The sequence below is a fragment of the Myxine glutinosa genome, chromosome 6, assembly GCF_964187855.1.
Source record: "Myxine glutinosa chromosome 6, kmMyxGlut1.1, whole genome shotgun sequence".
Lineage (NCBI taxonomy): Eukaryota > Metazoa > Chordata > Myxini > Myxiniformes > Myxinidae > Myxine > Myxine glutinosa.
In genome coordinates, this window is record NC_136266.1 from 84,134,038 (window position 1) to 84,146,531 (window position 12,494).

General features: G+C 50.8%; 1 protein-coding gene across 2 annotated transcripts in view; it reads left to right on the top strand.

The window, feature by feature from the left end:
- The window catches only part of LOC137430029 (visinin-like protein 1), a 109,871-nt gene that overhangs the window by 82,926 nt on the left and 14,451 nt on the right, over nucleotides 1–12,494 (top strand). Inside the window, exon 4 of one of the 2 annotated variants that reach the window (XM_068120502.2) lies at nucleotides 3,281–4,570. The exons of the other annotated variant lie outside the window; for it this stretch is intronic. Within the exon in view, the coding sequence (XP_067976603.1) occupies nucleotides 3,281–3,406 (126 nt within the window). The 3' untranslated portion in view covers nucleotides 3,407–4,570. Of the gene's footprint in view, nucleotides 1–3,280; nucleotides 4,571–12,494 lie in introns of those variants that run through there. 2 annotated transcript variants of the gene reach the window in all.

The window sequence follows — 12,494 nt, forward strand, 5'->3', positions numbered from 1 at the left end:
ACACACACACACACACACACACACACACACACACACACACACACACACAGAAACACACACACACACACATGCACACACACACACGCAAACACACACACGCATGCACACACGCACACACACCCACACACACATACAGACACACACGCATGCACACACACGCAAACACATGCACACACACACACACACACACACACACACACACACACACACACACACACACACAAACACGATTTCAGATTTTTATGATAAGGAATTCGATTAAAACATTTTGGCTGGTGTACCACTTCACATATTATGTCATCATTATCATGCTTTTGTTCCCCCATTGGGATACTTGACAATGTGCCAAGTTTCGAATTTTTCTATTCAGCGGTTTCTGAGAATTTTTTTAAAAATTATTTGTTTTTAATCCAAGATGGCTTTGACCTCAAAAATTGTTGGTTTCCCAATTTAATGACTCAATATGTAAATGCTGTTTAATTTTCAAGTCAATCGGATGAAAAATGACAATTTTAGAAATTTGACCTCAAGATGACCTTTAACCTCAACATCATGTTTTGTTAAGATTAGTTCAAAATTGTGACCTGTATGCGATATGCAAACAGACAGACAGACAGACAGATAGAATAATGCAGAAGCCCAACCAATATACTTGAAAAAATCTTTGATTTGCACATTATTAGCCCCATGTACCGGAACATTATTATTATTCATCCCACGGCTACTTCTGGTGGCCATTGGTGATTGAGGGCACAAGCATGCAATCTATCTGCAAGCTATAATTTGGGGGGGGGGGGGGGGCAAAGTGGGCTCTACTCCACACCAGATGTGGAATTCCCAGTAAACTGGTACTCAAATTTCACCGACCTCAGAAGGATGACATGCTGAGTCAACCCCACCTGGTGTTGATTCAACAGCCAACTGGGATTCAAACTTACGACCCTGGGATCCCAAGTCAGCCACCCTAACCGTTAAGCCAAAACCATCCTTCTAGGTGTACATACATGAAGCACAAACATGTGTACTGCTTTTGTGCATATATAATTATGACAAGTGCTCACCACATTGGTAAATAACCAGGTAAATAATCACCAGGTAAATAGCCAGATAAATAATCGCCAGGTAAATAACCACAATGTATAATAATACATTGTGGTTATTTACCTGGGATAATTGCTGTTGCACTAGGCCATAGACTGACCCTCAAAGCCTAAGGTCTGACATCTATGGTGCTTTACAAAATGGTGGCGCCATATTTTGATTGTGGGCGGGGTTGGGCGAGCTGCCCAACCAATGGGATGTGGGCAGACGCAATGTCACCTCCGTGAACGTTAAGGTCACTTCCTCCGCGATCCAAATTCCTTCCAACTTCAGTCGGGTATCCTGCGACGGAGTGGCGATCTGCCCAGGATTGGTTCTTGCCTTTTGCATTTTTCTCAACTTCTTGTGAACCGTCCAAAGACATGCCAAGAGTAAGATTATGGGTAACATAATGTATTCAGATAATATGTACCATACAGTGTACAGTAAAATCTAAAATGTTTGCATTTCTTGGAGAATATTTCTGGTTGCGAAAACCTTTTGAACTATCTTCATATTTTTATTTCTTCCTTTTGTTTCCTTGTGAGGCCTTTGTTTTTTTTATGTGTCCTTGTAATGCTGATGTTTTTTTTTGTGTTTTTGGTATACAAGATCGAGGCTCGTGTAACAGCTAACATTGATCACAAAAAGACAAACTGACACATAAGACATAAAACATATGGTAAAGGGAGCGGGAGAACAAGATGGAGAGCAGGGACATCGGGAGATCTGTGGGAGGGAGAGGGGTTGGGGGGAGGAGGCATGGGAAAGGGGGGGGGGGGGTGGGGTGGGAGAGGTATAAAACACATGGACACTGCTAGGACTTCCAGGAAAGAAGTCGGTATTTCAAAAAAGTGGATCTGGGGTGAATTAGCGGGGGTAGAAAAGATCAAGGTTTTGGATGGGGGAAGATAAGAGATGGTGGTGAACAGCTGTTTTAAAGACCTGGAGGGAGGAGTGGGATTGAAGAGAGTGAGGGAGTTTGTTCCAGAGGCGGGAGAAAAGAGGAATGAAAGAGTGAAGGTGAATAGAGAGTCTTGATTTTGGCAGTTTCACCATAAGAGGGAACCTCATTATTCATTATTTCTTGTAATTTTTGATGACTAGTTTTTCATTGATATTTGGTACACGAAAACCCAATATGGAAGTCGTGTTATAAATGCGATCTGATTGGATCACTTGGAAAGGCTCGACACATTGAGCCTCCTGGGGCACCTTGGTGTTTATATACCAGAACTTAACATGGCACAGTCATCAACACCTGAAACGGACAAACCTTCAACATTGCACTGACATGGGGAAATCGACTACAAGATCGGACAGTTATCCGGTTACCGAACGAGCTACCCTGTTACTGTGTTACATGTAATCAAATTCAATGAATTAGCAAAAGACCATGAATCATGTGAAATTGGTATCGGGCTTTGACCTCACCTACACCATTGATCTCTGCCATTACATTTGAAGCACCTTCATAAGTAATATAATCCATAACTGCCTTTTATCTCAAAGCACCAGCGTGATTCAACGCAGGGCGTCTTACTGCTTCGACATCAATTATAAGGAGGTCAGAGCGGTCTCTGTCGATAAGTCTTGTGTGCATTTGATACATCCTGGCACGAAGCAGTTTCCTTGGTCTTAGCCAATAAGGCCTGGTGTCTCCCCAATGTCTGGCTAATTGTTTGCCTCAGACCCTGTACTTTGGTCTTCGGGTTGATGTACACGTGCTTATCTTTGTTGTCTTCATGTTTTGATTTTAATCCTTCTTTGATGCAAAGCCGATTCTCAACAGAGAAACGTTAAGTAATGAGCTTATGAGACCATTCATTTTGGCACTGGGGTCCAGGATGCACGTGCTCGATTGTATCATGATGCTATTTTGGCTTTTGGTCAGGGTTCTTGTGTTTTGTTTTGACAAGTTTGAAGAAGTACTTTAGTTTTCAAACTAAAGAGCATGTGCCTTTAGCCTGTTGTCATAATATTTACGTTATTATTATTATTTTTTACCATTTTTGATAAAAAAAATCGTTTCTCATCAAAAAAAGTCCAGCAAGCGGAACTTTCTAGACATGATGCAATTTGGCACGGTGTTCAAGGTGTACATGTATTGTATTGATAGGTTTTGCATGACCGTATATGTTGCTCTTTCGACTGCGCATTGTCTCAATGTTTTGATTATTATTTTTGACTTTTTTCGCAGAAGACATTGCTCCACAAAGAAACAGCAAACATACCTTGTAAGACAGTGCATGTTTGGCATGGGGCCCCAAAGTACATGTTTATTGTGTGGACAAAGTTCCTGGCTTTGAATGACCCCATGTTTTAATCTTTGGGCTTAAGTAAACATTTAGTTTGTCACAATGTTTTCATGGTTTCACGTCCCCTACTTCTGAATAGAGCAATGTGTATTAATGGATATATACCACCTTTAGGGGCCATTTTTTCCCCGCAGAGCAGGGGTTGACCTTTTTCGGGCACCGTGGTCCCCTTTTTGAAGCAATGTTTTATGGCCGGATGCTCTTCCTGCCGCCAACCCTGTCAGTCGCCTCTTGCGACACACAAGGAATTACCAGTGAACTGGTACTCAATTTGCCGACCTCGGAAGGATGATCAGGCTGAGTCAACCCCCCTGGCGTTAATTCCGTGATCGACCGGGATTCGAACCCAGGATCCTCAGATCCCAAGCCGGCACCCTAACCGCTAGAGGAGCGAGATCACGTAATAGAGCAGGATGAAACAGAACGAATAGAACAGTGACTATGATGGAAGGGGGGGAACATCAACAGCATGGAAGAGGGACACAAGAGAAGGAGACCAGAGATGGAACAAAAAAAGAGAGGAGCATGAGGAAGCAGGGGTTGAGGGAGGGGTGGGATTGGAACAACAACATGGAAACACGGAAATAGGTGCTCTTTGGGGAGGGTTATCGAGGATGGAAAGATTAATGGGTTTTGATGGGGGATTTCCTGAGATGGGGTGAAGAACTGTCTTGAATCCTTGGATGGAAGAATGAGACTGCACAGACTTCAGAAGTTGGTTCCTCAAGCAGGACGAAAAGGGGAGCGAATGATTGGAGGTGAGCAGTGAGTCTGAATTGTGAGATTTTCACCAGAAGGGGATTGCCTGCATTCCGCGTGCACCCTGTTGAGACTTGGGACTGAAATTGCTTAGTTACCAACCTCTTGGGTATTGTTGAATTAAGAGAGAGGACATGATCTTGTTGCTGACTGCTTTCCACTGTTTTTTGTTCTGTTGTGTTCTAGCTCTTATATGAACCTCGACTTTGTGTCGAAAAAAAGATTGAAATCCCTTAATTTTACAACATTTAGATGTTCTTATTTTGTCGTACAACATTCGATCCAGTTGTTTTCTTTTACAGGTTGTTTTGGTTTAATGCTCAATGCATTTGTAACATCGTTCAGCATGTGATGCTTTTACCATGCCATGTAGTATATAAATAAATGCGTGAAAATTTACAGTGAGTGAGGCATCACACGGGGCTGGATCTAAATCCTTTTTAAAGTTCTTCCTTGTATTTCTTCATACAATTGATATATGTTCAAAGGTCTAAGTGAGCCAGAATAGAGGTGGAATGAGGTTAGCTTTTGGGAGGCATATAGTATCTAAATTCCATACTCCTGCTCTAATGTGCAGTGGCACGAAATCAGCAGCATTGTCATGGCTCCTTAATGATTTAACCAATTGGTTAAATCTGTAATTTAAAAATAGTCACTCCCACCCCCACATTCCCCCCCCCCCTCCCCCAACCTATTGGAATGCCAACACGCACGCAGGGTTTGTCAGTACTCTATCCTCCAAATGCTGTATCAAGCGAACAGGTATCATATATCATTAGCTCGTCCACCATGCAGCAGGAGCCGGAGTTTTGCCTAACTCTTTTACCACTTGAGCTTTGTCATAAAATTTTCAACAAACCTTTACTATTAGCATATGGAGAAGACCAATTAATAATTGGACCAAATTGTCTAAGGGTAAGGCCCTAGTAAGTACAAATAGGCCTTAATTAGCCCATCTCCTGCGCAGTGCGAGACGGCTGGGTTTTATAATCGCTTCCGTGTTTCTTTATTTACCATTTGATATTTTGTCATCAAATTTTTAACAAACCTTTATGACGAGAATAGGGAGAACACTGATTAATACATTTTACATTTTTTAATCTTTTTTTTTTTGAAGTGTTCGGTATGACTCAGCCAGGGACAGAAACGAACCGTCAACATTCCAGGGTTAGAGCGGACACTATCCACAACACCACTAAATAGGTTACACAAATTAACAGAAAATGAAAAGTTCCACCGTGTGTATTAAATATTACATTCCAACCTTGAATTTTGTTGATGTAAAGTACATGCTCACACCTGTACCAATGTATCTACTTCACTAATTGATCGATGTAAAGTACATGCTCACACCTGTACCAATGTATCTACTTCACTAATTGATTGATCAGGCTCTCAGCACACCATGCAAACGTTAATATAAATGTCCAAATTATTATCGTGCATAAAGTTCAAACGAGTTCCAAGCTTCCATTGGTGCAAAAAAATTACATCTGACAGCAAATTCATGAGGGAATCGTGGGAAGGCGAAAGACCTCTGGTCCAATGAGCCACTGCCGGTAATGGCGCATTCCATCTCATGCGGAATTTATGGGCCATTTGCTGCACATTTTCCCTAAAAACGCATACTTGTGAGCAGAATGGCTAAAGTAGTCGTGCTGTATGAAGCAATGTCACGAAACATGCAATATAAATGAAGTTGGCAGAAGAGGGAAAATGCAATCAGAGGAAAGAGAAGAAAACATTGTCGTAAAGACAAGCAGCTAGTGCTCTCTATAGCTAGTATCTGCATACATCACAGAGGAAAATGGTTAAAACAAAACATTTTCTTCAGTCTGTGAATGTAATTTGACATAGAGTTATGACATCATGTTATACATATAGATTTTAATATGCTACGGAATAGCGATGTGTTCAGGATTGGTTCTAGGTCTTGAAACGTTTCTCGACCTGTGAATGCGCCAAAGCTCTATTAATGGTATGGGTCTCCGTTATATGTACTATATAGTGCACTGTTTGCGGAATAAAAGATATGCTTTAAATAAAACCTGATAAAAGGGACGCAGTCATAAAAAAATTTGAAGACATAAATTTGAGAGAATGATATACCTTAACCATAGGCACAAAAAAAATTTGAGAGAATATTAAACCGGATAATCTGTTTTTTAAATTGGACCATTTTCACTTCTGTTATGCAAATGAGCTACATCCATCTATTTGTGTGACGTCACAGGTGCAAAACTCAAATGTGTGCACTAGTGTTAATTTACGAGCCAAATAGCACATACATATTTCTTGTAAATTTCTCATCACAAAATATTTTGTTTCGAAAGATATAATTTCAGAATTATTTAGAAAATATGCCGAATGACGAAACTATAAATGCCAATCTGCGAATGTCACGGGTGGAAACCCCAGTGTCATTTCCTCACTCTGCTTTAAACTCAATCTCTATGTTTTCATTCCAAACAGCATCATTCAAATCACAAATTAATATTATGGCATTAATATAACAAAATACAATGTTTAAAACAATCATGATGTTGAAGGAACTGCGCTCCAACGCGAGTCGAAAGAATTGACGCGACCAAAGACGGAATTCGTCCGAGTTGCTTTATTGAAACAAAACAGCTCAGGTATTCTGACAAGCCCGTTTATCGGGCAGCAATATATATACACATTTATGTCGGGAAGTTTGCCCGGCAAAAGCTATACCGGGCATGCCCGGGTGTCAAGGGCGAGCCTTGGAAAGGCGAGTCTGGACCTGCCCGGGCGCTCTGGGCGAGCCCTGGAAAGGCGATAGCGGGCATGCCCGGACGCTCTGGACGAGCCCTGGAAAGGCGATAGCAGGCATGCCCGGACACTCTGGGCGAGCCCTGAAAAGGCGATAGCGGGCATGCCCGGACGCTCTGGGCGAGCCCTGGAAAGGCGAGAGCGGGCATGCCCGGGAAAGACGAGACCGGGCGTGCCCGGGAGGTTCGGGCGTGCCCGGGAACAGTGAGTCCGGGCATGCCCGGGAGAGGCGCGTCTGGCCGTGTTCTGGCCGGTGCAAGGCGATTGTGTGCATCCAGCGGTAACCGCTACACACGCCCCTCCAGAATCGACCTGCACCGGCAGGGTCAATTTAAGGGGGGTTCGGATGACCTGGCCGAAGCGACCCCTGGAGGGTCGTGGGGAGGGGTCCGACGTGGTGGTGGGTGATCGAGCAGGGGGAACTGTGGACGGGGGGCGGCCTCGACGCAGAGGAAGGGCCAACCGTGGTGGTCGGTCGACGTCCATGTGCGCCGGTTTGAGGCGGTCCACAGAAATCCGGTCTGGCCGGCCGCCGAAGTCGACGATGAAAGACTTGTCGCCCCATCGTAGGACCCGGAAGGGACCGTCGTACGGTGGCCGGAGTGGCCCCCGGTGCACGTCATGACGCACAAAGACGTACTCCGCTGTGCGAAGCGCCGGGGGGACGTAGGACTGGGGGCCACCGTGGCGGGACGTCGGCACCGGGGCAAATCGTCGGGCGGCCTCCTGGAGGTCCGAGCGCTGGCAAGCGGCGGACCAGGGACTGGTAGCGTCGGGCACGAATTCGCCCGGGACACGGAGCGGCTGGCCGTAGACGAGCTCGGCGGCGGACGCCTGGAGGTCTTCCTTGGGGGCCGTGCGAAGGCCCAAAAGGACCCACGGCAGCCGGTCGGCCCAACCGTCGTCCTGAAGGCCGGCCATGAGTGCGGCCTTCATGGAGCGGTGAAACCGCTCGCACAACCCATTGGCTTGGGGGTGGTAGGCCGTGGTGCGGTGCAGCGTGACCCCCAACGAACGGGCGACCGCGCCCCAAAGCTCAGACGTGAACTGTGGGCCGCGGTCGGACGAGATGTCCGCTGGTGCGCCGAAGCGCGCGACCCAGGTGGCGATGAACGCCTGCGCCACGTCGGCGGTTGGTGGTGGAGGCGAGGGGCACGGCCTCCGGCCACCTGGTCGTCCTGTCCACCATGGTGAGCAGGTGGGTGAACCCCCGGGAGGGGGGCAGGGGACCCACCAGGTCCACGTGGACGTGGTCGAAACGCCGTTCAGGCACGGCGAAAGGTGCCAGCGGGGCCTGGGTGTGGCGGTGGACCTTGACCCGCTGGCAGGCCGTGCAGGCGTTGGCCCAGTCGCGGATGTTTTGTCGAAGGCCGTGCCAGACGAAACGCGCCGACACCAGCTTCTGAGAAGCTTTCCGGCCCGGGTGAGAAATGCCGTGGATGGAGGCGAAGATGCGACGCTGCCAGGAAACGGGCACGATGGGGCGAGGCTGGCCCTGGGAGACGTCGCAGAGCAGGACGGTGCCCGCGAAGGGAATGTCGGCCAGGCGGAGGCCCGTGTCCGCCGCACGGAGTGGCTGCACCGAGGCGTCGGTGGTCTGGTCGGCCGCCATGAGCGTGAAGTCCACGCCGAGGTGGACCGCGTTCGCGCTGGCCTGAGAAAGACAGTCGGCCACGGCGTTGTCTTTGCCGGCGACATGCCGGATGTCCGTGGTGAACTCCGACACGGCGGAGAGGTGGCGCTGCTGGCGGGCCGACCACGGCTCCGTGACCTTAGCCATTGCGTAGACCAACGGCTTGTGGTCGACGAAAGCCGTGAACGGGCGGCCCTCCAGGAGGTGTCGGAAATGGCGAACGGCCAGGAATAGCCCGAGCAGCTCGCGGTCGAACGTGCTGTAGTTTAACTCGTTCGGCCGGAGTTGCCGGCTGAAAAAAGCGAGTGGCTGCCAAACCCCGTCCACCCATTGCTCATGGACGGCGCCCACCGCGTAGTTGGAGGCGTCCGTAGTGAGGGCAATGGGCGCGTTGAGCACCGGGTGAGCCAGCAGCGTTGCGTCGGCGAGGGCCCGTTTGGCGCTGGCGAAGGCCGCATCCATGGCCGCGGACCAAACAATGTCATGCTTGGCCGGCTTGCCCCGGAGGGCCTCGTAAAGGGGCCGCATGAGCTGAGCAGCGCGGGGCACGAATCGGTGATAAAAATTCACCATGCCGAGGAACTCTTGGAGGGCCTTGATGGAACAGGGACGCGGGAATGTGGTGATGGCCTCGACCTTGGTCGGCAGCGGCACGGCCCCGGTCTTGGTGATGCGGTGGCCCAAAAAGTCAACGGTCGTCGCGCCGAAGTGGCATTTGACCGGGTTGACAATTAAGCCGTGCTCGCTGAGGCGACCGAACAGTGTTCGGAGGTGGAGGGGGTGCTCGGCGCGGGACGTGCTGGCGACGAGGATATCGTCCAGATAGACGAAAAGAAATGGCAGGTCATGCAGCACGCCGTCCATCAAGCGCTGGAACGCCTGGGCCGCGTTCTTGAGGCCAAACGGCATCCGCAAAAATTCGAACAGGCCGAACGGCGTGATGACGGCCGTCTTCGGGACGTCGGGCGCCCGGACAGGTACGTGGTGGTAGCCCCGTATCAGGTCAATTTTCGAAAAGATGACCCGTCCCGCCAAACGGGCGGAAAAGTCCTGAATATGCGGGATCGGGTACCTGTCGGGGGTGGTAGCGTCGTTAAGATGGCGGTAGTCGCCACACGGGCGCCATCCACCCCCCGGCTTTGGCACGATGTGCAGTGGCGAGGCCCACGCGCTATCGGAGCGCCGCACGATGCCGAGGTGCTCCAACGCGTCGAACTCGGCCTTCGCCACGGCGAGCTTGGCCGGGTCGAGGCGGCGGGCCCTGGCGTAGACCGGCGGGCCCGTAGTGGGTATGTGGTGCTCAATCCCGTGCCGCACCGTGACGGCCGAAAACGTCGGCCGCGTGAGGGCCGGGAATTCCGCGAGCAGGCGAGCGAACCCGTTCGCTGCCGGGAGGGCGCACGCCAGTTCGGTCGGCGCGGAGCTGCTCATCGTGCATGCCAGGGAGCTGAAGGTCTCGGCGTTGACAAGGCGACGACGTTTGACGTCGACCAGCAGCCCGTGCGCGCAGAGGAAGTCAGCGCCCAGCAAAGCCATGGGGACACAGGCGGTCACAAAAGTCCATTGAAAACGCTGGCTGCCGAAGCAGAGGGTGACGACGCGTGGGCCGAAAGTGCGTATGGCCGAGCCATTAGCATCGACCAAAGAGGGGCCGCAAACGGCGTCCTGCCTGTCCTGCTCGGAGGCGGGTATGACGCTCAGTTGGGCGCCGGTGTCACACAGGAAACGCCGCCCAGACGCTTTGTCCCGAATAAACAGCAAGTTGCCCGAGTGGCCGGCGCTCATGGCTGGGAATGAACGCCGGCCCGGCCGTTTCCCGACCTGCCGAAAGTGCACGGGGGCCGGCACGTCCGAGCCTTGTGTCCGAACCTGGCGTGGTAATAACACCACGCCCGGTCAGGTGGAGGCCCCGGCCGTCGTGTCGGAAGCAGGCGGTGCGGCGTGGCGGCCGCCAGTTGCACCGGCAGTTCGGCCTCCAACCGCGCAGGGCGCTCGGGCGTCGTGGGCGTCGCCTCGGACGGCGGCGGGCTCCAGGTAACCGCGCCGATGTGCTGGCCCGCCGAGGAGATCTTATCGGCTTCCCTGGCGAGGGCGCGGGAATCCGTGATCAACGTGCCAGCCAGGGCGAGGTGTACCGGTGAGGCAGCTGGCGAAGGAACAGCTCGCGGAACAGAAAATCCGGAGAGTGCTCACCGAGCAACGAGAGCATATAGTCCATGCGCTCTGACAGGCGCGTGTCGCCGAGCTCGGGCAGAGCGAGCAGGCGCCGTGCGCGTGCTGCTGGTGAGAGGGCGAAAGCGTCGAGGAGGAGTGTCTTCAGCGCGTCGTATTTGTCAGCAGCCAGCGGGTGCTCGAGGAGGCTCAAGGCGCGGGCCGCGGTGGCGTAACCGAGCGCCGCCACAACATGGTGGAAGCGGGTGTCGTCTGCGGTGATGCCTCGCAGGGCGAACTGAGAGTCCGCCTGAGCGAACCAAACAGCCGCATGAGCCTCCCAGAAGGTAGGCAGTTTAAGCGTCACTGCCGTAGTGCCGTATCCATGTCGGTAGGTCACCAATGAAGGAACTGCGCTCCAACGCGAGTCGAAAGAATTGACGCGACCAAAGACGGAATTCGTCCGAGTTGCTTTATTGAAACAAAACAGCTCAGGTATTCTGACAAGCCCGTTTATCGGGCAGCAATATATATACACATTTATGTCGGGAAGTTTGCCCGGCAAAAGCTATACCGGGCATGCCCGGGTGTCAAGGGCGAGCCTTGGAAAGGCGAGTCTGGACCTGCCCGGGCGTGTTTGGCTGCGGCCTGGCAAGTCGAGGCTGGGCGTGCCCGGGCGCTCTGGGCGAGCCCTGGAAAGGCGATAGCGGGCATGCCCGGACGCTCTGGGCGAGCCCTGGAAAGGCGATAGCGGGCATGCCCGGGAAAGACGAGACCGGGCGTGCCCGGGAGGTTCCGGCGTGCCCGGGAACAGTGAGTCCGGGCATGCCCGGGAGAGGCGCGTCTGGCCGTGTTCTGGCCGGTGCAAGGCGATTGTGTGCATCCAGCGGTAACCGCTACAATGTAAACTAATATAGACTCCAATCTGACGTGATCATGAATACAGACGAATCTGCCAGTGAGAATGGGTGGATATGAAACTGACTTGTAATACTCTCCCACCACCACTGGGTGGTGCTATAGGGTCCACCTCTCAGTTGATGACAAACAAACACAAACAATGTTTTTCAGAATGGTGCTGGCTTAACAGTTAAGGTAGACATGTTTAGTGTAAGCACACGGTATCTGTGTGGAAATGATGTCATGTGTCAAGGAGCATATTATAATAGGATAACTGTGATCCCCCTTGCCTCCCCTCCATAGAAGACCCTATGTTGTGGGCCATATAAAGGCCAAGGACCTTGTTAACCATGTGGGCCCTTTGTACAATTTTTCTGGGCCCTCCAGGCCGTTTGAAGAACTCCAGTAAGGGAGAGGTCATATAGGTCCTTTTAGACTTTAGAGTGATGAGCAATAAACTTAGGCAAATGGATGGGAGTGGACAGCAACAAGGACTCACCAAATGCTGAGAATGGACCTTTTCAACCTAATGTTGCAGATGACTGCCGAGTGGAGTCGAGATCAAATGCTTCACCCACATGATCATCAATTTAGCGATGGATCATCAAAAGAGACCATACTCCATCCGCCAAGGAAACCATATGAAACCATATGAAATTTCTTTGGTTTTCAGCGTACAGATAGCTCGAATGAGAATCTGTCACTCCAGCCAAATCTTCCATCTGAAAGGATGGGCCTGAGCAGTGGCCCAAACAGTGTTGCAATGGTTTTATATAAACTTCTGCAAGACAATTGCGGCATTGTGGTTTTTGCGGTTTGCGGCACCCTAACCGCAAACAAAACCACATTGGAGACCCAAT